The sequence below is a fragment of the Diceros bicornis genome, chromosome 6, assembly GCF_020826845.1.
Source record: "Diceros bicornis minor isolate mBicDic1 chromosome 6, mDicBic1.mat.cur, whole genome shotgun sequence".
Lineage (NCBI taxonomy): Eukaryota > Metazoa > Chordata > Mammalia > Perissodactyla > Rhinocerotidae > Diceros > Diceros bicornis.
Window position 1 is genome coordinate 58,286,278 of NC_080745.1, and position 27,540 is coordinate 58,313,817.

Below are 27,540 nucleotides of genomic sequence, written 5' to 3' on the forward strand. Positions count from 1 at the left end.
TCAAGAAGAACTAATGCATGAAAGCCGCTGTTGACAAACCTGTCCCAAATTTGCTGAAGGGGTGTTTGGGATTCCCTGTAGCTTTTTCCAGCTGAAAGAGTCTCCAAGCATCATTCATCACATTCTTCTCATGTTCTGAATCAACTGCATTCACCTCTCTGTCTTTGCAACTCTCATCAAACAAGGGGCACAGGAAAAATTGTGCAAACCTAAGAGTGTGAAACATAATTAACAATTTGAAAGCTATTATTTTAAGAGTGGCCTTTTAAAAATATGTTTGAAACTTAGACAGGAAACATGAATTCTACAGTATCAGAAAAAACTACCATTGCTACTAAGAAAAAAGAAATACATGTTCCAAGTAACAGAAGAAAAATATAATATTGGACATACGTAAATTCAAAGAAGTCAATCTACCCCCAGAGATGTTAAATAATTAGTGAAAATATAAAAAGACTAATACCTCTGATTATGACCCCAATTCCCATGTGTTTTTTCCACACCATCAAGCAATTCTCTGACACCAGCTGGGTGTCCTACAACTCAACTCAATTCTGACACTACCTACCTGGCAATAGCATCAGATCCCACAGGTTAAGGGCTCAGCCCTATAAGACAGCCGCCCTCCTCCCAACCTCAGCCACCAATTTCTAGTCCAGGTTGTCACCTAGGCTTCTGACCAACCTTCTGAACAATAGATCAGAAGTTTCTACAACCTCCTTCTTGGGTTCAACTAATTTGCTAGAGCAGCTCACAGACTAAGAGAAACATTTTACTTACTAGATTTACCAGTTTATTATAAAAGAATATAACTCAGGAACAGCTAGATGAAAGAGATGCATAGGGCAAGGTATGGGGACAGGGCATGGAGCTTCTTTGCCCTCTGACCGCACCACTCTCCCCAAACCTCCACGTGTTCACCAACCTGGAAGCTCTCCGAACCCTGTCCTTTTGGGTTTTTAGGGAGACTTCATTACATAGGCATGATTGATTATATCATTGGTCATGGGTGACTGGACTCAATCTCCAGCCCCTCTCCCTACTTCTTAGAGGTCTGGAGGTGGGACTGAAAGTTTCAATTCTTGAATCACATAGCTAGTTCCCCTGGCAACCAGCTCCTACCCTCAGGTTACCTAGTGGCTTCCCCAAAGTCGCCTCATTAACATAACAAAAGACACCTTTATTAAGGAAATTCCAAGGGTTTTGAAGCTATGGACCAGAACCAGGGACAAAGACCAAACATATATATATATATATATATATAGATATATATATATATTTTTTTTTTTTTTTGGTGAGGATGACTGGCCCTGAGCTAATATCTGTGCCCATTTTCCTCCATTTTGTATGTGGGACACCGCCACAGCATGGGCTTGGGCCGGGATTCAAAGCTGCAAACCCGGGGCCGCCGAAGCAGATTACGAGAACTTAACCACTATGCCACCGGGCCAGCCCTAAACGTCTATTTCTTGTTATAAATCACAATATCACAACACCAAAAAGTCAAGGCAGACTTACGGAGACAGCAGCAATCTATTTAAGATTTGCAACTTGGCATGTCTATGAAAATCCTTGTTATATATGGTTAATTCAAAAAAGGAAAAGGCGGGTGATAGTTCTTAGGCAAATAAATCTTAAATTTACAGTTTTAGGTGCAATTTCACTAAGACCCAGGTATTTTAGGGCAAACTAAGTGACCTACTTTTAAAAGGCTCTATTAGAATATTTTTTTCTTATGGAAAAAAACAAATGAATCTACTTAGTGGAAGAAAATAAAGAAGTGAAAAACCTATGACACAATAGATGACTAAAACATGATGGGCTTTTACAAAATATTAAGAGAAGTTAAAAATTTTAATAAGCAGTGATTCAACAAGTAACATGGCACGTATCTCTAATGTAAGTAAACAATATGCTTTTCTTGAGGCTCTTCTTTAATAGTAGTACCAAAGTTTAACTAAGATACCTTTAGTTAATAAATTAACTCTCCTATATCAGGCTGCAATTTAAATATAGTAATTCTTCTTAAGAAACTTTAGACCCTTTCTTATAAAAACAAGATCGAGAATTCAGATGAAGCCAAGAGCAGAGGCTCTGTCTGAATGGGACCACTATTCAGTGGGCCTAAGAGACTCCTGGGTCTATAAACATCTCAGCAACTGCACCTCGCAGTCCGGCTGTCAAAGAGGCTGTTATCATTACTTGATATTTATTTTAAGCACATAGTGAATACAATACTGTGCTAAGTAATTTACACATACCAATCCAAAGAGAAACCCCATGTGTCTGGAGTCTATAATCAAAGATATATGGAAATGGATATTTCTGGACATGTAACTTCTTTTACCTACAATACATTCAGGTGGGAAAAGTGCATAACAGCTACATACCATAGCTGGATAGGTCTATATAAAGGGTCATGATTATGACCTTGTATAACCAATTTTTTTAAAAGATGCTCCTATACAAGTGGTTTTTTCACTCTGAGCCAAGTAACAGACATCCTCCATCATACAGAGATCTATTATACAAACATCTGCTGTAGCATTTGTAAAGCAGGAAATTAAATTCAGTGTATGATCCCAGGGAACTCATTAACGGAAGTCCTCTGGGAATACATATAAAAGATGACTACCTCTCAAAGCCACTGCCTAAAGCTTGAAACATAGACTAGAATAAGTAAGAAACAGGCTACTTTGACACAGCCATGCATCCTGAACCCATGCCTTTGCCCTTTTAATGTTCTTTGCGCTACGGAATAAACTCAAACTATTAGGTTTTTAAAAAAATATAATGACTACTATTAATATAAGTTAGCAAATAAAGCTGACAATTACTAAAACTGCAAAGTCAGACTTCATACAGCCCCTTTAAAAGCCGCAGAACTACACCTTCTTGGTAACACGGAAAACTATAAAAATTGGCCAAGGAAAAACTATACTTTGAATAATGAATCAACTCACAGATACAAAAAAAAAATTAGAAATTGCTAGCTGTATAGAAAATTGACTAAGAAATTAAATGGGCCTAATGGAGCTCGCTCCAGAAAATATTTTCACAAAATGTCCCCAGGGTTGAAACAGCAGGTCAAAATATCCTGAACAGGGGCTGGCCCCATGGCTGAATGGCTGAAGTTCTGCACGCTCCACTTTGGTGGCTGGGGTTCACGGGTTCAGATCCCGGATGCAGACCTACTCCACTAATCAGCCATGTTGTGGAGGCATCTCACATACAAAATAGAGGAAGATTGGCACAGATGTTAGCTCAGGGCAACTCTTCCTCACCAAAAAAAAATATATATATTGAATAGAATATTTAAGTTCTAACATTCTGGAACAGGAGTAGGCTTGAAAAGAGAGCCACTATTACGGTTTAATCTTCATCACAGGCTTCACATATAACACCAGTTAGAATGGGAAGGCCTGGAGAAAATTTTATAAGTCAATAAAATATTTTATAGGCCTGAAGGCTGGTTTAAAGTCATGCCACTATTTTTCCTCTACCACAAAGTAAATATATGACATCACTCATTATTTTTTTTCTGTTTTATAAAACACAGGGAAAAAATACTGGTTAAAACCTCTCTTAAGCTATAAAGCTGTGAAAATATCTTTGTAAAAATAATACTAATAGTTGTTACTATTATTATTATTACTGTGATAAGTACACAAAGTTGGATAATTCATAGAATAGTCAGCATTACCTGTCTAGAGCACCTTCTAGGTGTTCATGGGAAACATCAAAATAGTAATTGGTATGCTCTCCACTAGTAAAGGCATTTGAACTTCCTGCATGCTCACTGAGAAACTGGCTGTATTCATTTTCTTTAGGGTATTTCTTTGTTCCCAAAAATAGCATATGTTCACAAAAATGACTTAAGCCAGCAATATTTGGAGGATCTGACAATGAACCTGAAAGAGAAGAGAAAAATACATATAACAAATCACTTTTTTATGTTGAAAGCTATCAAGTACAGATAAATTACGGATGATCTGGAACTTCTGTTAGCATGACAACTCCAACCGTACAATCAGAGAAAGTTAAGCATAGGCTGCTCTAAAATGGTAGTGTTTGGATTCTAGCCCCAGTTTTTGCCATTAATTAGTTGGTGACCTTAGGCAGATTACTTAATCTCTCCGGACATGAGTTTCCTCATACACCACACAGGAGGGAAAGAAAGAATTGAATTCACTGTTTTATGTAGAAGACAATATAGCATAGTGGTAAGAGCATAGGTTTGGGGTTAGCAGCTCTACTACCTGTGAAACTTCAAGCACAATACCTGTGAAACTTCGAGCACAATACTTTATCTGTCTTGCCTCAGTCACTTTTTTCTATGTATACCTAACTTATAGAGTTGTATGAATACAAATTAGATGACATTGTAAAGGACACTATGTTGTACTTGGCAATGATTATCTGTTCAACAGTTGACGGTTATTACCTTATTTCCTCAATTCTAAAATGCCACTGAGTTAAATAAAAGCTTTTCAGAGAGGAAAAAAAGAAACATGCCTCACTAAAAATACATATAGATAAGAAGCAACTTGATTAAAGCAGCCTTAAACGTGGAAGAAATACGCACACAAGAATCTAGGAAATATGATATTTCCTAGTGCACCAAAAGTATACGAAATTGAAAGCATTAGAACTGTTACTGTAAAGGATGGGAATGAATTCCTTGCTGCTGGGTCACCTTAGCTGGGAACCTAACAAGACGCCCTTGGTAAATGTAAGATTATTTGACTTAAACAACTGTAGATTACCAATAGCTGTGCAGGGCTACTGTACCAAGTAAGGTACATCAAACTGGTAACTATCAGGTCTTTATTTGCACAAATGTGGAGAGTTCTAATAAATGTCAACCTTAGGCCAATGAAACCGAACAAAGCTTAATTCACCATTTTAAATTTTACCTATGTGTACATCAAGGGCTGCTGATGATTTATCCGTGGTGGGATCACTGATGAGAAGTACTTTGATACCATTGGCCAGCTGTAGCCCACGATATTCTCGCTTGTCTTCAGGAGATTTGATAATGTGATTTCCTAGTCTCTTGATAGCTGGATTATTCATTTTGCTGTAAGTCTTTTTTTGGAAACTGAAAAGAAAAAAATTATTAATTGTTGGATTGTAGCTGCTTTTTTTTCTTTTTAAAGAACAAAGAGTAACATCAAGCAAACCCATATAATACATCATCAGTAGAAAGAAATGTCGAGGAAATTTTTTTTTTTTTTTTTGGTGAGGAAGATCAGCCCTGAGCTAATATGTGTGCCCATCTTCCTCTATTTTGTATGTGGGACGCTGCCACAGCATGGCTTGATAAGTGGTGAGTCGGTCCGTGCCCGGGATTTGAACCTGCAAACCCTGGGCCGCTGAAGCGGAACATGAGAACTTAACCTCCATGCCACCAGGCTGTCCCCTGGAGGAAACTTTTTATAGCCTATCTACAGGGTATAATCATTCCTCTCCTCCCTCCTACCCCTCATTCTTTCAGAGAAATGCTAACAACACTGTTTTGGGGGAGCCATATTTCTATCTAGGAGAGCTCATGGATGGGGATTTGAGACAAAATGGGTTGGGCCATGAGTTGGTCAGTGTGCTGACCTAGAATAGAGTTTTCAATTACTGATAACTGCTTTTCCACGTATTTCAGAAGTATCTACTAGAGGAAGTGAGGTGAGATGTTGTGTAAGAATTACGGAATTAGCCAAAATATTGCTCAATCTGATGATATTCAAAGATAGGGTAGATCTGGAACTCATGGGTCTGATATGCACATGCTCGGAACATAAGGAAAAACCCCCAGTGACAAAAAATCCTAGGCTGTCCTATGAAGGTAGCAAAAGTAAGGACACAATAACAAACAAACAAAAAGTTGGAAGGACCCCAAGTAATTTTTGTAACCTGGTGAAGAGTTGAATGTCAGAGCAGGAACAGTCCAGTGCTCTTAACAGAGAGGTTAGATAAATTCTCTTACAAAGGACCTCTCTTTCTCTGAGAGTTCTCTCCTTTTTCCCTAGGAAGGCTAGAGTTACAGTGAAGGGAAGGGAGTATCAGCACACAGAATCCTGACAGGTGTTGGTTGGTATTAGTGCAGTGAACGGATTTTCCAGAGTTTGCATGTTTTTGAGACTAAGAGTGGATGCTATTTTTGTCTATGTTGGGGACTGCTTAAGAGACAAAAACTGAGCCTGTTATTATTAGGAGGTCAATATACTAATCAGTACAAAAGGCAAAACATATCTGAAACCACAGAGGAAAAATGACCCTGTGCTAGCACATTTGCTTCTCACCTGGAAGACAAAAGAAGTGGTTCTGACTGCTCCTTCAAGACTGATATCCAGATTTAAAGGTAAATCAGAGGGGGTATAAACAGGCATACGATTGATTATTTTGGATAAAATCCTTATTTTTCATGTTAAAATATGTGGAGATTAAGGGAGGGAAAAGTCCAGTCTGCTTTTATCAGAATACTCTCCTCTCTGAAATCATCTAACTACTCTCTTGAGTAACAACTGATAACCCAAAGAAGTTTGCTCCTATTATTTGTCCCCTAGATCTCCTCTTAATAAGAATATTTGGAATTTTAAAGATCAATAGTATAGGTCATACTAAATGTATAATACTGGTTTTTAAAAATCATAGTACTTTACACAGCTAGTGCTATTAGTCTTGCCCTATTTATAGTAAAAATAATTTCTTGAAAAACAAAGCATAAAATATAATACTAACATTTTTGGGATATAAGGACACCGTTGGAGAATTCAAAATCAATTTGGAAGTGAAAAGGCATTATTAACAATTCCTTTCTACTTCATTAGCCAAGTTCAATGTCAAAGACAAATGAAAATATCTGAGTGCAAAGTCTTAAAAAATGGTGTTTTGTGGTTAAAAAAAAAATTTCCCAGGGTAACAGAAAATGGTCTATCTAAGCCTCTAAAGAGAGGCACAAGATTAATAACAATCTGGTTAAGGTATTTCCCAAAGGACAATCTGTGTGGACTGCAGCAAATGCCTTCAGTACATAGCTGGTTTCAAAAACTTATTTGAGTTCACTATAAATTACAATTTCAAAAAATGAGTTCCAACCTAGCAGCAACATTAAGATTAAATAAGCCATGAGGCAATCTCCACTAGGATCCCCAGCAAGAAGGGCAGCATTAAAAGGTGACACTAAGAAGGCTCAGTGTGCACCACAGAGAACACCTAAACTCCTTCTTGAAAGGCTCGACCAGAGGAAGGGAGGGGGTTGAGATTCTAGTGATGGATTCCACTAAGTGGGAGCAAAATCCAAAGGCTATTTATTTTGGTTCCGTCGCCACTGTTTACACCCAACTCCCTCTACTGCACTTGCCCAAGCTAGTTTGATTTAGGGGAACCAAGGGTTACAAATGATTAAAATGTAATGATGATGACGATGAAGCTCTAAAACTTCTGTCCAATCCACAACTGTAGTGAGGAGATAAAATACAGCTCAATTTGGTAAGACAAACTGTCTTATTCTGCGGGAGGTGAAAAATTCATTACAATTAAGATAACTACCCTCAACTATAAGCTACATTCTGTACTTTTTTCAGAGTTCAATTTCTCTTGTCTACATTTTCATTTTCTTAGAGGAAAAAATATGATTAGAGTCCATCACAGGCATGTATATAACTCATTTCAACACTGAAGCTATGTCTGATTAATATCCCTGGTGTGGCTGAAAGTAAAGAGATGGGTTTACTCTATAAGCCAAACATAAAAATAAGTCCAACTACTTTCAGACATTTGTACACAAGATCAAGGACAGCTATAAATTTCCAAGCTGACAATGCTTCCAAATCATACATCACCACTTCTGGAGGAAGTAAAAGCCAAAAGAAAGAGTAGTGACGTTTTCAAACAAGACCCATCCCCAGCCATCCATACTCAATAGACATAGTCTGGGCTTTACCTATGCATATCTATCAACAAGTCCTAAAACAATTTGATTCTCACCTTCTGCAGAACTGAAGGAAGTGATCAGCAACTCCTCCTCTAACAATGAATTCATCAACAGCTTGCCTGTCTCTGTATTTATACTCATGAGATCACATGTCTATCCATCTCAGCTCCCTCATTAGCATAAAGCCTTCAAGAGTAATTTTATTTATTGCAAATGTTCTCCAATATGCACCAAAGAGCGAGCAAGCAAGTATTCTTTTAGATGCCAAGCTCTTGCTAAATCAAATGCTTTCCCAGACGTTTATTTGATATTTTTAACCTGTCAAAGTCAAAATCTTAAGAGCAATAAAATTACTTTCAATTTTAGGGACATTATTATACACTGGAAACTTCATAATAGGGCACAGTATTGTCAGTGTTCAGCGTTCTGATAAACTGGAGAGATGTTGAGTAATTACAGCATATTTTGTAATTTTGCCAGGATTTAAAACAATGACTAAGATCACAGAAAGTAAAAGCTGGAAGAGGCGTTAGATTATACCTAGTCCTTTGTAGTTCATGGACTGGCAGCACTGGCTCTTCCTGGGAGCTTGTTAAAAGTGCAAAATATCAGAAACCACCAGAGACCCAGTGAGCCAGAATCTGCATTTTAACAAGATCCCCAAGTGGGCTAGTCCCTCATCTTATAAGGAAACTGAAGCTCAGGGAGCTTAAACCACCTGTCCCAGATCACACAGCACAAAGTTACAACGAGAACTCAGCTCTTAACTCCCAGTCCTGTGTCCACCCCAGCTCCCCATACCCAAACGAACATTTAAGGGGGCCTATTAAGGTACAGACACTATGGGATGGTGTTAATAGACCTACAGCCAGAACTTCCACCAAAAGACCATGGACTTTTATCTAGACATGTAAAGGGCTAAACCGCAGGTTTGCAAAAACAAATTCCCAAATAGGTCATTCACAAATTCCCATACCAAGAGGAAATTTTTAATGCAAACAATCTTTTATTCAGATGACCTTTTGCAGTCTTTTTTCTCATGTCTCTTTAAGTGTTTCACAGCCTATTTAATAGGAGATTGAGAAATTTTATGTTGCCTTTTGCTCCCTACCCACCCCCATAGCCCCAAACATATTTAAAGTTAGACTTGATCCATTTCTAATTTCTAAATGGATGACCTATAAACCCATACAGGTGAGTGATCATGCTAATAGTCAAATTATAAATCAAAACCTCCCTTCTGTGGAATCCATGCACCCATTCCAAAAACCAGAGGTGGAAGTCGAGCTTCCCTATGGCACTCCTGAATGTGGAGGAGGTGCCAGAGAGAAAATGTCTGGAATCAGAGCCACACCACAAACATCCTTTCTTTCCCATAGAAGGCAGAGGTAAGTAAGAGAGAATATCAAGGTAGTGATGGTATGAGCCCTAGCATGCCTCACTATAAGACCACTATAAGACCATTCCCAAATACTATTCACGTTACCTGACCTAAAAAATAATGACATGTCTCAGGGAACCATCTACTCATGGCTCTTCACTTACAGGGACCAGTGTACCTCAATTCATACACCAGCTAGATCACAAAGCTGAGTATAAACTAAAATTACGTCAGTTAAATCTTATTTTCCCATGATGAGAAGCTCTGCTTTTGTGCCAGTCAGAATGTCAGCTGTTCTAAGTCTCCGCCTTCTGGAAAGGAGTTTACAATGAAAAAATGAACCCTTAAATGAATAAGGGTGGTTGCAATTTAAAGGAATCCTATAGCCGTAGCATTTCAGACGTAAGTGCTTTTGCAAATTTTGTTTTAGTTTTGGTGCATACATATCAATGGTTGTTCATTCCAAAAGTGACAGGTTTAACATGGAACATTTTATAAAGACTTTCTGAAGTTTTCAGCAAATGAACAAAATCTCCATTTTATACTTCTTGCCACACAGTTAACTACGTAAGGTTTCTTAACAGTTGTAGTTTGGGGACCGAGGGTGTTTCACAAGTATCCTTCTTCCACAGGTAGCCTTCGGGTTGTTAGAAAATGTCAGATAGATGCCACTGTACAAAACTAATCCTAACAATCATCCCCATTTTTAAAGTGTTATATATGCTTTCTAAACTGCCATTAAATCTTTCCATTCTCCCTAAGTGGCAGGTCTCAGCAGCTGTTGGTCCTTCTCATCAACCCCAGATGAGCAAACAAAAGCTCAGTGATTAAGTGACTTGCCCAAGGGCATTGACACACAATAGATTTATGGCACGACTGGAACTATGGAGAAAGAGGAAGCGTGGGAAGAGGGGGAGCAGAAGGTGGCACTTAAGGAAATCATATCCAGCTTCCTTCCCCAGCTCCCAGTTACCACTCCCATAGCCATTCCTTGACCCCATTCTTCTCCCTTCCAATCCCAAATAACAAAAATGAGGAAATAAAAATTAAAATAGGTCAAAATAAATGCTCCAAGGGAAGTTTTCAGTTTTCCACTCCTTCCTCTCTACAGAAAACAGAGATAAGTAGTGGAAGGAGCCTAGACGAATGCTCCTAATCTGCCAAAGGAGTCCCTGGGCTGAGAACCATATTAGCTCATGATACCTTGCTAATAAAAAGTAAAAAGGAAAATGTATGGCAAGATTAAATGTATAGCAAGTTGAAAGAGAGAGAAGACTTTACAGAATTGTCTCGTGCATGAAAGGGAATGTGAAAATAATTAGTACTACAGTAGACACAATAGGGTTATGAATGATTTATTTTTCAGAGGCATACATTAAGCCATAGGAACAGAAAAAAAGGAGAAAAATCATATAACCATCTTGGTAGACACAGTAAAAGCATTTAACTAAATTCAGCAACATTCATGTCTTTAAAAAAAAGTCAGCAAACTAGGAATAGAAGGGAGAAAATGCCTTCATCTGAAAAAAAATCTACCAAAACTACAGCAATTATCATACTCCATGGTAAAATAATGGAAACACCCCCATCCTCCATCCCCACTAACAGGATGCCACTCTCATCTCTTCTATTCAACGCTGTACTGGTAAATCTGACCAGTACAATAAAGCAAGAAAAAGAAAACACATAAAGATAAGAAAGGAAGGGGGAAAAAAACAAACATTATTTGCAGGCGACATGATTGTGTACTTAGAAAATCCAAAGAATCTACTGACAACTTTCATTTTTGGGTAGGATATACTAGGTCACGGCAACCTGATTCAGCTTCAATAACTAGAAAAAGCCACGAAAAATTACAAAATCACATTTTCAAAGATGTTGTAGAGTTGTGGAAGCAACGAGGACTTGATGAAATAGAATTCCAGAGAGGGGAGAGGCCGCTGAGGTGACATCACCTGTTTTTTGCTCTGGGGTATTTGCCTACTCTGGGTGCAGATTGAAGATCATGTTTGGCCCACAACAAGTAGAGGACTCTACTCGGGGAGGAGAAACGAGTGAGGCATCAGTGGGTGCATGAGCTTGGTGTGACAGATTAAAGCCCCAAGATGCCCCAAATTCACGGCTGATTTTTGCCGCAGGAGATTTTCTGAGATACCACTACATACCTACCAGAAGGGCTAAAATGAAAAAGATGGAAAATACCAAGTGATAGAGAAGTTATAGGGCAACCCAAACTCTCATATACTGCTGATGGGAATGCAAATTGGTACAACCATTTTCAAAAATTGGCAGTATATACTAAAGCTGACAATACGACTTAACAACTCATGTATTAGATATATACCCAAAATGAATGTGTCTATATGTTCATAGCAATACTACTCATAATAGCCAAAACCAGAAATGATCAAATGTCCATCAACAGCGAAAAGATAAACTGTGATATATTCACACAATGAAATAGTATACAACAATGAAAATGAATAATCTAGAGCAAAGCACAATAAGGATGAATCTCACTAACAAAAGAGTGAGTGAAAAAAGTTAAATGCAAAAGAGTAAATACTGTACCTTCCCAGTTATATAAAGTGCAAGAACAGGTAAAATCAAGCTATGCCTTTATGTCAAAATAGTGACACAATGTCACAAAATGTCAGAATAGTGACATAATAGTCACATAATGTCAAGAACATTGGACAATATGTCAAATGCCCTCTAGGGTAAGAGGAGTGATTAGAGGGAAGCATGAGGGGGGCTTCTCAGGTGCTGGTCATGTGCTGGTTATACGGGTGTGTCCAGTTTGTGAATATTCATCATGCTGAACACTTAGGACATATTATATTTCAATTACAAGTTTTTTTAAAATAGAGATTTTGAAAATATCATAAAACATAGTACAATAAAAGGGGAAAGGAGATATATGAATTACTACTCAAGGCTATAAATATCATCCACCAAAAGTCATCCTGGAATAGTACCACCTGGACATTGAGAAATAGCCCAGCCATATCAAACTGGTGCTAAACTAAGAAGGCTCACTAAGAAATAATAGTCCAATTAATGTGATAATTATCTAAACCTTCTTAGGTGTGTCCTGAGACAATTATTACTGTTGATGTCATCTTGGCCACAAGAAATAGGCGGCCCATGTTAGTACAGCATGAGTCAATTAAGTCAACAATAAAGGATGTTAAATCTTTTAACTCAAGTCTTTACTCATTATGCATGATTTGAAAACTAGCATTTGGTAATTACTTACTTTAGACCCCAGTTAAGATTTAAAGATAAAACTTGACACTCCCAGCAACCAATTAAGACCGACAAGCAATAAGTGTAATGCAAATAAAAGCAAAATGATTAAGTTATAAATAAATTCTCCTCTCAACAATTTTCAACATTTACATCAAAAAACAACTTCTAACCCAGGATTTGAATTAAACAGGTTCTTTATTTTAAAACAAAACAAAAAGAATACTATATAAAGTTAATATTTCTTCAAACTCAGAATTAATTTTACATATGGGTCATCTTCCTCATAGATCCTCCATGATCCCAGAACAGTAAGGACAGCTCAAAGATCCCTGTCATGGTCTCTAAAGATTAAATTAAATCACAGGTGAGGAAGAGCTATCAGCCTGTAACTAATTCTCTCAAGACAAGCAAGGAAAGCAAAACATAAACACTCATATTCTGTACAGGGGGTATATCTCCACTTCAGGGCTCAGTTCCACCCATATGTACACCCTGGCTCTGACAGAAAGAGAATCTTGCCCTCTTCAGATAATGCTGGTTCAGGAAGCTTGACCTGCACTCTATCTTATTATGATTCTCCACACCAGCACTGACCCACTGGCTACTTCCAGCCAGTGTTGAGTAATTACATATATACCTTCACCTTTATCAAATGATCCCTTTGTTGCTCAGATCCTGGATACTATTGGGCTCTTCTGGTCAAACTGGACTTTGGGGCCTCATGTAGTTTTGCCAATCAAGAGTCACGTGAAGTGTTCACATGGGTCCATTAAATTGACAGAGGTACCTAAAGTTGCATCAGACTAGGGCAGCCTTTATAGCATTTCTCCTATAAAATAGGTATAAATAAACTTCACCAAGACAGTGTCTGGTACATAGCAGGCATCCACAAGTAGTAACCTCATATTATAATCATGGATATTATTATGGTCCTAGGATGATGAGAGACAAATAGATCACGTGAATAACCACCATGCTATTACTAGCATTCTTAACATATACTCATGCAGATTCCAGTCATATACTGTCATCTCCAGAGGTCAAAAACATTCACTGGACAGGCTGGTAATAGGATGGTATTTTATAAGACTATGAGAAAAACAGGTAAATTATTATCCCTTTATAATTGCTATAGGCGAGCCACTGTTTATAGTCAGTGCTTCTCAATAAGTGACAATTTCGCTCCCCAAGGGGACATTTGGCAATGTGTCATAATTGAAGTGTCACAACCGAAGGGTGCAATTGGCAACTAGTGAGTAGAGGCCAGGGATGCTGCTAAGCATCCTGCAATGCACAGAACAGCCCCCACAACAAAGAATTATCTGACCCAAAATGTCAATAGTGCCAAGGATGAAACACCCTAGTTTATACTCTGACTTCATCATCCAAAAATGATGGATGAGAATCACTGCAACCAATTCAATCCACTTAAAATAAAATGAGGAGATAGCTTCACCAAAACACAGAAAGCTTTATGTATTAAACTCCCATCTATTTATTTTTAAAAATCTAAACTAGAAAATGCTTAAATGAAGAGAAGGGATAGGCCAGCCCTGTGGCTTAGTGGTTAAGTGCGCGTGCTCCGCTGCTGGCGGCCCAGGTTCAGATCCCGGGTGCGCACCAACACACCGCTTCTCCGGCCATGCTGAGGCCAAGTCCCACATACAGCAACTAGAAGGATGTGCAGCTATGACATACAACTATCTACTAGGGCTTTGGGGGAAAAAGTAAATAAATAAATAAAAATTATAAAAAAAAAAAAAAGAGAAGGGAAAAACTGATAATGAAGGAGAAAGAGAACGGAGAGGTTTGCAGAAACCTCTGAGTCCTGAGTAAGCAGTCTAGCGCACAAGAAAAGGGATCTGCCTTAGAAAGGAGCACAGCCAGGGCCCTGGGACAGACCCTTACTGAATTCTCAGTCAGTATTTTACACAGCACAAACTCTTTACAGGGAGTATACCTTCAGGGAACCCCTTAGACAGATCCTATTTTTCCCAATTTTCCTGGATGGGGAAATCAAATCTCATAAAGGTATTTGGCTAGGGCCACACAGGCATTAAATAAAAGAACTAGGATTCAAAACAAGTCTTAGACACCAAAGCACCATTGCTCTTAACCACTCCATCAAGTTAAAAAGTTTATCTCATGTACAGAGACTATATCTCTGCAAGAATACTCACAGAAGTGTTGAGTATGGTTATCTATAGTAGATTATTAGGCGATCTTTGAAAAGATAAAACTTAATGGACTTGAATGTACTAGGCTATGCTTACTAAGTGTATAAGCTCAAAGTGAACTTATTTTTTTGTTGTTAACTTGGATCACCTACATCACAATTTAATAGGGCTAACTAATAAAGAAAAAATCCATTTCCATTCATTGTTGTGGCTGACAACTTGGGTCCCTTAAAAAACTAGTTTGTTGCTCACAACTGGGGCAATATTCAAAAGAATTTTTAAATAGTTTGTGAGGTGAGGCGAAAGCTTTAAGCAGACAATGCAACAGAACCCACAACCTAATTCCAGAACCCACTTCCTCACTCAATTGCTGACCTAATGTGGTTTGGCCCAATATTGCTGTCAACTTTAGGCTTCATTTTGTTGTTTTAGAAACTAACAGCTTAGAGGTTGACTTTTTTTTTTAACCACAGATGCTATTCTGTGTCTTTATTTAGATACAGACTTTGATTTAAGAAAACTCGCCCTTCGAGCCCCATCTAGCTGGCTGCCTACAGCTTTGAAATTCCACCCCACCTGTTGCATCCAGAAATAAAATAAATATGTAACACTTTTTTCTCCTCTTCATAGCAATGGTGGCATTGTTATTGTTATTAGTCCACATTTACTGAACATTTAACTATATGATGGAGACATACACATTACATGCATTTCCTCATTTAATTCTCATCACAAACCTGCGAGGTAGATACTATTGTCCCCATTTTGCTGATGAGGAAACAGGCTTGAAGAGGGTAGTAATGAGTACCAGGTCACACAGAGGTAAATGGCAGAGTCCAGGCATCGTGGCTCCAGAATCCCAATAGCAATGCAAGCCAAAGAATAATTATCGACATTCACATCCAGCCCCAAAAGGATCTGTATCAGAATGGACTCTTGCACAATACTGCAACCAATCCATAAAAGCAATGTTCAAATATTCAAGAGTATTAGGTAAAAGAGTGAACCCACTTTGTGTTGCCTCCTCAGGCAAAACTAGGTTTAATGGCAGGAGGTGTAAGGAGAGCAACCGATGCTTACACACCCTATAAACAGGTAGAATAGTCTTCACGGACTAGGTCGTGTCAGCAGCACCATACCACCAAGTATTCAAGTAGAGGCTTGAAAACTATTCATGATGTGGTTTTCAAACTATTTTTTAAAAAGAAAACCTGCTTTCTTCTGCTGAAATGTTATGAAAGTATAATTCATAAAACAAATCTACTCTGGCTCAAGAGGAGCACAGGAAGACAGAGATCCCACCCCACCATCTCGGGCCCCTCCTTGGCAGTGGATACTGTCAAAAATTTGCAAGGCTCTGACAAGTATAGTTTAAAAATTAATACAGAATCCCAATGAAAATACCTAAATGCTGTATTATGGAATTAGACAAATTGATATTAAAGTTTATATGAAAAACAAGAATAGCTAAGGAAAACACTGAAAAACTTTAAGTGGGGGACTAGCCTTATCAAACATTAAAACATACTACAAAGTCTCTGTAATGAAGAGAGTCTGGCACTAGTGCATCAAAAGACAAACAGATCAATAGAAAAGAGTAGAAAGAACAGAATTACATCAAAATAGATATGGAAATTTAGTATTTGACAAAAGTGGCATTTCAACTCACTGGGTAAAAGATGGACTTTTCAATAAATGGTGTTTGGACAACTGAGTAGCCTTTGGGAAAAAGATAAAATTAGATCCATATCTACCATCATTCACAAAATTAAACTCCCAATAGATAAGGGAACTAAACTTAAACAATGAAACTATACAAGTATTGGGAGAAAAGATGGTGGAATTCCTGTTTAACCACGGTCTAGGGAAAGGCCTTCTAACTTTGACTCAAAAAATCCAAGGGTATGGATTAAAGATCTAAACTAAAAATCTAAGATCTAAAATATAGATAGATCTATAAAAAATAGATCTAAGATCTATCTTAGAAGATAACATAGAGCAAAAGCTTCACGACATTAGACCTGGTAATGATTTTTTGGATATGACACCAAAAGCACAGGCAACAAAAGAAAAAACTAATCGGATTACATCAAAAGAAAAAATTTCTGTGCATCAAAGGACAGTCAACACAACAAAAAGGCAACCTATAGAATGGGAGAAAATATTTGCAAATCACATGGCTGATAAGGGTTAACATCCAGAATAAAGAACTCCTGCAACGTAACAACAACAAAAAAATCCAAACAACTGATTCAAAAATGGGCAAAGGAGTTGAATGAACATTTCTCCAAAGAAGACACACATATCAACATCACTTATCATTAGAGAAATGCAAATCAAAACCACAATGAGATACCACAGGATAGCTATTATCAAAAACAAAACAAAACAAAAACCAGAAAGTAACAAGTGTTGGCCAGGAAGTGGAAAAACTGGAACTTTTGTGTACTGCTGGTGAGAAGGTAAAACGGTGCAGCACTATGGAAGAAAGTCTGGCAGTTCTTCAGAAAATTAGAAACAGAATTACTATATGATCCAGCAATTCCACTTCTGGGTATGTGCCTCAAAGAAATGAAAGAAAGGACTCAAACAGATATTTGTACACCATGGTCACATCAGCATTATTCGCAATAGCCAAAAGGTGGAAGCAACCCAAGCGTCCATTGATGGATGAATGGATAAACAAAATGTGGTATATACATGCAATAGAATAACATTCAGCCTTTAAAAGGAAGCAAATTCTGACACGTTACACCATGGATGAACCCTTAAGACATTATGGTAAGTGAAACAAGCCAGTCACAAAAGACAAAGACTATACAATTCCACTTATATGTGGTATTTAGAGTAGTCAAATTCAGAGACACAGAGTAGAACAGTAGTCACCAGGGGCAGAGGGGAAGAGGGAATGGGGAGTTATTTGCCCGGTACAAAGTTTCAGTTTGGGAAAACGAAAAGAGTTCTGGAGATGGATGGTGGTGATGGTTGCACAAAAACGTGATGTACTTAGTGCCACTGAATTGTATGCTTAAAAATGGTTAAAACGGTAAATTTTTTATTATGTATACTTCACAATAAAAATAAACAATTAAAATTAATCAGGATGCAGGGTGTGCAAAATAGAATAAAAACACTAACAAATGAACCTAACTGTATTATAAATGAACATAATCATATTGAAGGGGGTGGGAAAGAAATGAACTAACCTAACTGTGGAAAATAGTATTTTGACTGGATACAATAAGGCTAAAGACAAAAAACTGGACATAAATGTTATGATCTGGTTATTAAAAGTCTTTCTTACAGAGGTATGGGCTAGTAATTATGAATCCATATGTATACTAGAATTAATCAATTAAGTAAACAAATTGTAGATAATGAAATCCAGTGTACTCATTGTTACAGAAAAAAGCTATAAATAAGGAAAGGGAAAAGACATTAATATTAAATTGCAATCAGAGGTATCAATACAAACTCAAGACTTCAAATATATATATACAGATATAGAAATATAACTATGTATATGTGTGGGAGTAGCTTGATTGTCCATTAAAAGCAATGACACCTCAGTAACAGTACATCTAGTGCCCAGATCTTGTACCTTTTTATTGTTTTCCAATAAAAAGAATCAAGTGGTTATTTCAGGGCTAGGGCAACGCCAACCCAAAGGAGCTCCTAAGGGCCAAAGTTAGAACAATTTCAGCAACAAAATAAATAATGATAGATTGAATTTTAATCCAGAGAATAAAATAAATATCTGTGAGTCCATACTGATATAAACAAGTAAATAAATGAGAGAGAAAAACAGTTCTACCTCACAGAATTTCAATTAATAAATAAAGAAGGAGAGAGGGAAATAATCACCACTAAGTGCAATAATAAATACTGCAGACAAGCCCTACTAGTGGATGCTAAAAAGTTTGAGGTAAAAATGGATTTGCATAGTTCCAAAGTATCTCCCCCAAGACATTCATGAATTACAAACGTAAAGATATTAATTTATTTATTTTTTTTTTTGTGAGGGATCAGCCCTGAGCTAACATCCATGCTAATCCTCCTCTTTTTGCTGAGGAAGACCAGCTCTGAGCTAACATCTATTGCCAATCCTCCTCCTTTTTTTTTTTCTTCCCCAAAGCCCCAGTAGATAGTTGTATGTCATAGCTGCACATCCTTCTAGTTGCTGTATGTGGGACACGGCCTCAGCATGGCCGGAGAAGCGGTGCGGCGGTGCGCGCCCGGGATCCGAACCTGGGCCGCCAGTAGCAGAGCACGTGCACTTAACCACTAAGCCACCCGGCCAGCCTGATATTAATTTCTTGTTCTTGATAATTATACAATGGTAATGTATAGAGGAAGTGTATTATTTTTGCAACTTTTCTGTAAGTCTAAAATTAGTTCAAAATAAAAAATTTTTTAAAAATTGAAAATACATCTGTATCCAGACCCTCTGTCCCTATCAAAAAAAAAAAAACATTAAGGCAGAGGGATATCTATGCTACATTAGAGAAGATGTTAGAGCCAGGATTCTATGCTACTAGAAGTCCAAAGTAGAAAAAACCTAAACGTTTATCAAAGGCTTTCCTAAGAATACGGGCATATACTTTCTTAGTTTTTCTTTTTCCCTTATCCGAGGACCATCAAGCAAAAGTTCTCAGTCCTAGGTATTTAAAGCACTTGTTTTATTTTAATTTCTTTTATTTTATAATTACTCATTTAATAAAGAAACAAAGTTATCTATGCTAGTTGTAGATCAAGCTTTTTTTTAAGTATAAGGAAATACAAATTACCTAGATTCCATCATCTAAAGATAAACACATTCTTAATGTATCTCCCTCTAGAATATGTACTTATATATTTCTTCCATATAAATGGTAACAAATTCAAGTCCAGCAACCTACTCTGTACTTAAGACTCCCTATTCAACACAGCACTTGTTTTACAGCCACCAACGGAAAACCTCCAGGAAAAAGGCAAGATAGTATTGTTTTTAAATACATGGTTACCTATCACTTTTTCCATCACTTTCTGTTCCCTCAATTTTGTTAAGCCTTGTACTCGACTCTTAGAGTATTTAAAATATAGTATTTAAAATAAAGGCTAATCCATGTTTAAAAATATCCCCATTTTTAGAGTATTTAAAATAAATAGAGTATTTAAAATAAAGGCTAATGCAAGTTTAAAAATATGCCCATTCCTGAGTGGGATGAGGAGAGCAGTCTTGCCCCTTGGCAGCCCAGCACAGTAGTTGAAGCCCAAGCAGGGAAAGGAGGCATACTTTTGAGAGAACAGCCCCAAGTAGGGTGCCAAAGCTCAAACAGACTAAAAAGGGCAACCACTCATGAGGCAGCCCAACATGGGATGACAGTGCCCCAGAAGCACTCAAAGAGAAGCGGGTGGCAGCAGCAATAAGATATTCATTACATTTAGGGGGATAGATTAAATCAATGAATTTATTAAGGATAATGAGAACCAGGGTCCTCACAATCAGGGCAAGGAATTACAAATATGGAAAGGAAAAAACCTAAAATGAACCTTGCACTTTTGGATTGGAATTGGGGGTTATCTATGCGACTCATGGTTTTCAATATATATAGGCAGATAAGAAATAAATACAGATGTAAACATGTGTCTATGTACAGAATATTCATATACATATATATCAAATACCTATTTTATATATATATGTCTACTAAGAGGGTCTGGGATCAGTGATTCTCCTCCTCCTCCCAAAGAGCAATGAGTACATCTAACACCTAGAATTTGGTTTCTAAATTTTATTCTCTACTACAAGGAACTAGGGGTCCTTGGAGAAATAGTTGATTCCAGGACTGGGGCAGGGAAAGTAGAAGATGAGCCTGGAACATCTTGTTGTGCCAAAAAATAAGAAAGTACTAAAAGAATGATGGATGTAAAATGGATACAGAAGCCAGCTTGAAAGGGCCCTCACTGCCCATATCTGGGACAATTTGAGCATCAGATTAAATAATGATAGTAATGGATTAAAACCCTTTAAATAAAATCGGACATCATAAGTCCATACTGATATAAATAAATAAATGAATAAATTGCAAGTTTGATGAGGAACATTATATTTACATAGTTTTAAAGTATCTCCCCTGAAGATACTTCTAAGAAAGATAAAAGAGTAACTTCACAGTGGAGAAGACTGGCAGGAACTACCTTAAAATGATCAAAGTAAATATAATCAATCAAGGACAAATCAAAATTGAGTGTCAGCTGACAGGACGCAGTGAAAACATAGATAGCACCTTCTGTGATATTCCTGCCAAAGATGGGTAATCTGCATTTAATCGTGACGAATAATCAGAAAAATACAAATTAGGGACATTCTACAAAGTAACTGGTCTATAAATTTCAAGAGTCATGAAAGGCTTTGACTGTGGAACTGTTCCAGTCCCAGGAGACTAAAGAGACATGACAACTGAAGACAACACTAATTCTGAACTGAATCCTTTCACTTAGGTATCCTTGAGTAAAGCACATAATTGAACAAATGGTGAATGGGATCTGAGGATTGAATGATAGTAATGTATCCATGATAATTTTCTGATTTTGATGGTTGTATTATGGTTATATAGCAGAATGTCCTTGTTTATAGGAAATCACACTAAAGAATTAGGGGGTGACAGGCATCAAACTGGCAGCTTACTGTCAAATGGTTCGGGAAAAAATTTGTACTACACTCATAATTTTTCAGTATGAGATGGTTTAAAAAATACATCTTTCCATACCCATTCATGATAAAAACACTCAACAAACTAGGAACAAAAAAGAACTTCCTCAATCTGATAAAGGGCATCTTATGAAAAAGCCACAGCTAGGATCATAAATAATGGTAAAAGACTGAATGTTTTCACCTTAAGATCAAGAACAAGACAAGGATGTCCACTCTTGCCACTTCTAGTCAACACTGTACAGGAGGTTCTAGCCAGGCCAATTAGGCAAGAAAATGAAGTAAAAGGCACCCGAATTTGAAAGAAAGAAGTAAAATTAGCTCTATTCACAGAAGACATAATCTTATATATAGAAAACAAAAATCAATTGTGTTTCTATACAGTAGCAATGAACAAACTGAAAACGTAAATAAGAAAACAATTCCATTTACAATGGCATCAAAAAATAAAATACCTAGGAATAAATTTAACAAAAGAACTGTAAAACTCATACTCTAAAAACTTCAAAACATTTGTGTAAGAAACTAAAGAAGATCTAAATAAATGGAAAGAATCCTATATTCATGGATTAGAAGATTTAATATTTTTAAGATAGCAATATTCCTATCTTGACCAAATAGATCAAAATTCCATCTGGCTGCTGCTTTGTAGAAATTGACAAGCTTATCCTAAAATCTGTCTGGAAACGCAAGGGATCCAGAATAGCCAAAACAATCTTAAAAAGAACATAGTTGAAGGATTCACACTTCCTGATTTTTAAAACTTACTATAAAGCTAGAGTAATCAAAATAGCGTGGTACAGGATAAGGCTAGATATACAGATTAACGGAACAGAACTGAAATTTCAGAGTAAACCCTCACATTTATGATGATTTGATTTTCGACAAGGATGTCAAAACAATTCAATGACAGTCTTTTCAACAAATGATGCTGGGACACCTAGATATCCATATGCAAGAAGACGAAGCTGGACTCCTACCTCACACCATATACAAAAATTAACTCAGATAAAAGGTCTAAATGTAAGAGCTAAAACAATAAAGCTCTTAGAAGAAAACGTAAGGGTAAATCTTTATGACCTTGAATTAGGCAGTGGTTTCTCAGGTATGACACTAAAAGCAAAACCAATTACAAAAAAGATAAATTAAACTTCATCAGAATTTAAAACTTTGCTTCAAAGAACACCATCAAGAGGGGCCGGCCCCATGGCATAGTCATTAAGTGCCCGCGCTCCGCTACTGGCGGCCCGGGTTCGGGTCCCGGGCGCACACTGATGCGCCGCTTGTCCAGCCATGCTGAGGTGGCATCCCACATACAGCAACTGGAAGGATGTGCAACTATGACATACAACTATCTACTGGGGCTTTGGGGAGAAAGAGGGGGTAAAAAAAAAGGAGGAGGATTGGCAATAGATGTTAGCTCAGGGCTGGTCTTCCTCAGCAAAAAGAGGAGGATTGGCATGGATGTTAGCTCAGGGCTGATCTTTCTCACAAAAAAAAAAAAAAAAGAACATCATCAAGAAAGTAAAAAGAGAACCTACAGAATGGGAGAAAATACTTGCAAATCATATATCTGATAATGAATTTGTATCTAGATTATATAAAGAACTGTTACAACTCAATAAAAAGACAACCCAGTTTAATAATGGGCAAAGGACCTGAACAGACATTTCTCCAAAGAAGATATACAAATGGCCATTAAGCACATGAAAAGATACTCAACATCATTACTCATCAGAGAAATGCAAATCAAAACTGTAATGAGATACCACCTCAGACACAACAGGATGGCTATAACAAAAAACACATAATAACAAGTATTGGCAAAGATATGAAGAAACTGGAACTCTCATACACTGCTGGTGGGAATGTAAAATGGTGCAGCTGTTTTGGAAAACAGTCTGGCAGTTCCTCAAGAGGTTAAACACAATTATATGACCCAGCAATTCCACTCCTTGATATACACCCAAGAGAAATGAGAACATATGTCCACACAAAACTTGTACATGAATGTTCATAGCAGTATTATTCATAATATTTCAAGACTGGAAACAACCCAAATGTCCATCAACTGATGGATAAATAAAATGTGGTATATCCATATAATGGAATACTATTCAGCAATAAAAAGGAATGAAATATTGATACATGTTACAACTTAGATAAACTTTGAAAACATTCTGCCAAGTGAAAGAAGCCAGACACAAAAGACCACATATTGTATCATTCCATTTATATGAAATACCTGGAAGAGGCAAATCCATAGGGAGAGAAAGTAGATTAATGGTTGCCAGGGGCTGGAGGAAGAAGGGAACAGGGAGTCACTGCTAAAGGATATGGGGTTTCTTTTTGAGGTGATGAAAAATGTTTAAAATTGATTGTGATGATGGCTGTACAACTCTGTGAATATACTAAAAACCACTGAATGGTGTACTTTAAATGGGTGACTTGTAGGGTATCAATAAAGCTGTTACAAAAATATATATATATATATTTATATATAAAATTTATTATATATATATATTACTGCAACCCCTAATTTGTTCATTACTCTAATATTTGTAGAGAGATGTTTTGTATTTTGTTCAGTCATGATATTAGTAGCAATTTGGCTGGCTGATTTATAAGTTTAAGTACAAATAAATATCCATTTTACTTTAAACAAAAGGTTTATTGTTTTAACCATGAATCTAACTGGCCAGATCAAAAGTCTTGTCTACTCAGCTTCTAGGAATAGTATCTCCCCAGTGTCAGTGTTCCCATATGTCTTATTTATATGACCTGACCTACCAGAAACCCTAACGTAGTCATCTTGCTTCTCTCGGTCTTCCCCACCCTGTTATATTATACTCATCATCATTTTGATGTACTGTACACTAATTTGTTCTCCTTTCCTGCTCTCTTCTTCTTGGGCATCTCTAGAGACACCTCAAAGATTGGGAGAAGTGACTTGCTACTCCTTTTATGCATGCCCACCCAGCCCACGCTGACAGCTCTACCTACTTTCCTAGAAGCAAACAACATGCTCTTCTACACCCACCCTCTCACTCCTTCATCATCACCCAGGTTCCAGACAAAAAGCTGAAATCAGAGGCAGCAGAGCTGTCTGAATTAAACTTCTTAAGAGCTATGGGACTTTCTTTTTCTCTGTCAACCACATACAGTTGCCAAAAGGATCAAATAAGATGATGCGATAATTCTTTGTAAACCATAAACAAGGCAAGGGGTAGTCCTGATTACACAATCATTTCTGTAGTTTCAGAGCAATTTATACGTGTATTTTGTTTCATTTTTACTATTACCCAAACCTCCAGTATGACTAAAAACTAATAAGACAGATTTCCTCCAATCACTTTATAGGAAGAGTCACGAATTTAAATGCTTACAAGACCCAAAAGGTAATGTAAACGAGCAAAGCAGACTGAGGTGGAATTGCGGTGAGAAGGAACACATGCCGCATCTGAAAGAGAAGTAAATCTTAGCTCAGGCCAATTGCCAGGCAGGAATGTGGGCCTGGTGTCATCAGATCTCCCCATTACCCCTAAAGGGACTGAACTCTCAGGATTTCTAAGTGTTGATACACATTTAAAAAATAACAACTGCAGCAGGCCGACCAGGTGGCATAGCAGTTAAGTTTGCGCACTCCGCTTCGGCGGCCTGGGGTTTGCTGGTTTGAATCCTGGGCCGGGACCTACGCACTGCTCATCAAGCCATGCTGAGGGTGCATCCCACATAGAGCAACTAGAAGGATGTACAACTATCTACTGGGGCTTTGGGGAGGAAAAAAAGCACAAAGTAAGAAAAGGAACTGTACATCAGTAGAAGCCAATGTCGTTCACAAATCAAAACTTATTAGGACTAACAGGGATTTTGAAGCTACTTAGTCTGATGCTTAGTAAAAAGAGGCCCATGCAAAGTAACCCATTCAAGATGACAAAACCAACCCAAGCCAAAGAGGGCTTTAACTCAGGTTTTCTGACTACTAGAAAAGTGACTTTTCCACTAGGTCACACTGGCTCCCAAGGGAATAGAATTATAGAAAGAATAAGACACTTTGTCACTGGATGGCAGTCTAGAGTACAAACTCAGAACCAGGAGTCAAGCTCACTGATGTGACTCTGAGCTCAAGCTATTTTACCCTAGATTAAGTGGTGCCCACTACTCCCAGCCTCTTCAGATGGTGGCTAATGATTTGTACATAGTGACTTGTACTGGCCATCAGTAGAGCACACAAAATCCACACAGTAGCTCATGGGAAGGTGGGAACTTTCACCAACCAAAGAAAGAAGAAAAAAAACAGAGCTGACTAATGTTTGTTTTCATTTTTTCTTGTTTGAAAAGCAAAATTTCAAATGTACTTGCTCCATAAAAGCAAGTTCAATTAAAAACAAAGGAAAGGGGCCAGCCTTGTGGCACAGTAGTTAAGCTCCGGCGCTCCGCTTCAGGGGCCCGAGGTTCACAGGTTCAGATTCCGGGGCAGACCTATGCACTGCTCATCAAGCCATGCTGTGGCAGAGTCCCATATACAAAATAGAGGAAGGCTGGTGCAGATGTTAGCTCAGGGCTAATCTTCCTCAGCAAAAAGAGGAAGACTGGCAACGGACGTTAGCTCAGGGCCTATCTTTCTCACCGCACCCCCCCCAAAAAAAAACAAAGGAAAGAAAGGAGAAAAAAAGACAAATCCTTTTCTTTTTTTTTTTTTGTCAAAGTCCTGCAAAGGGTCTCTTCAAAAGTTTGTTGCTTTAACTGTTTGCTCGATAATCTGTAAAATCATTTTAATTTCAAGTATTTAGAATCCTAGAATTCTAGAGCAGAATGGAGGAGTGGAAGCCATTCAGGTCATCTCTCCCAATTTTGTAGACTTATTCTACTAAAACTCAGATCTACACTTTTCTGTTTAGGAAATCATTAGAAGATCTTTTAAAAAGTTATCTCCCACATGCTCCTTCTCAAGAAGCTCCTGGAAGACATGTTCCAAATATCTCTTATTTCATGTATCTCTTGAACAAAGGAACAAACCAAGATAGAACAAAAGATGAGATCCGGGCAGTGGATCCATTATAGGAGAGAAAAGAAGGGAAATTCCAGGCAACTACTTTGCAGCAGGCCTGGAGCAAAACTAGTCCAGACTGCAGCTGGGGGGAAAAGTGTCCAGAAAGAAAGTTTCCAAGGAAAAAATATGGACTCAATAGAGCATTTAACAGGTTTGGTCATGTGGGAAACTGTATTAAATGACTGTGGAAGCAAGTGGGAAGAATCAGAAATAAGTAAACAGAAAATTAAGAAAATGAAAACAAAGCAAAAACAAAAAGATAAAACAAGAAAAAGAATGTAACGAGATTACACAATTTGGCTTGGCAGTGAACAATATTCATAAAGTCATAATAACGCAAACACTGAAAACTGCTGTATCCAAAACCTGTGATAGAATTATTTTGGTAAGATGGGGCAAAAAAGGAAGGATAAGGAAAGAGAGTTAAATCTTTACGTACCATAAAAACAAAGCGGATAATTCCTAAAATTAAGAAATCAAGAAATAACAGTATAGCCTATTATTTGAAAATATTAAAATAAATTTCAAAATCAACACTAGTTTAGAGAGTTGAATTTGGTTGTCTCTAGGGAGCAGGAACTAAAGGATGGGGTAAGAGCAGGGAAATGCTGTTTTTTGCTGTAAACCTTTCAGTACTATTTGACTCTTAAAACTCTGCCTGTATTACTTTGATAAATATCAAAAATTAATTTTAAAAATCAGTCACATATTAAATAGATTTGTTTTTCCTTGAAGGGCAGGATGCTTGATTTTTAGTATGTATGTGATATGTCATGAGTTCTTTAAAAAAAACCACCAGTGCAAGTACTGAATTCAGAATCTCCTTCCTTAAGAAAGTCAAATATGCATTAGGTTTGTCCCACAAGCCATTTTCTTTTGTGGATAGAAGGAAAAAAAAAGGGCCAGTCCCGTGGCTTAGCAGTTAAGCGCTTGCGCTCCGTTACTGGCGGACTGGGTTCAGATCCCAGGTGCGCACCTATGCACCGCTTTTCCGGCCATGCTGAGGCCGCATCCCACATACAGCAACTAGAAGGATGTGCAGCTATGACATAC

The 27,540-nt window shown here is 37.5% G+C and overlaps 1 protein-coding gene across 4 annotated transcripts in view; it reads right to left on the reverse strand.

Moving 5' to 3' along the window:
• IDE (insulin degrading enzyme) overlaps positions 1-27,540 on the reverse strand; it is a 108,496-nt gene that overhangs the window by 70,884 nt on the left and 10,072 nt on the right. For all 4 annotated transcript variants that reach the window (XM_058543536.1, XM_058543538.1, XM_058543535.1 and 1 more), the window contains 3 exons: positions 4,917-5,101; positions 3,704-3,911; positions 40-209 (listed from right to left, as the gene is read on the reverse strand). In XM_058543536.1, the coding sequence (XP_058399519.1) occupies positions 40-209; positions 3,704-3,911; positions 4,917-5,101 (563 nt within the window). The remainder of the gene's footprint in view (positions 1-39; positions 210-3,703; positions 3,912-4,916; positions 5,102-27,540) is intronic.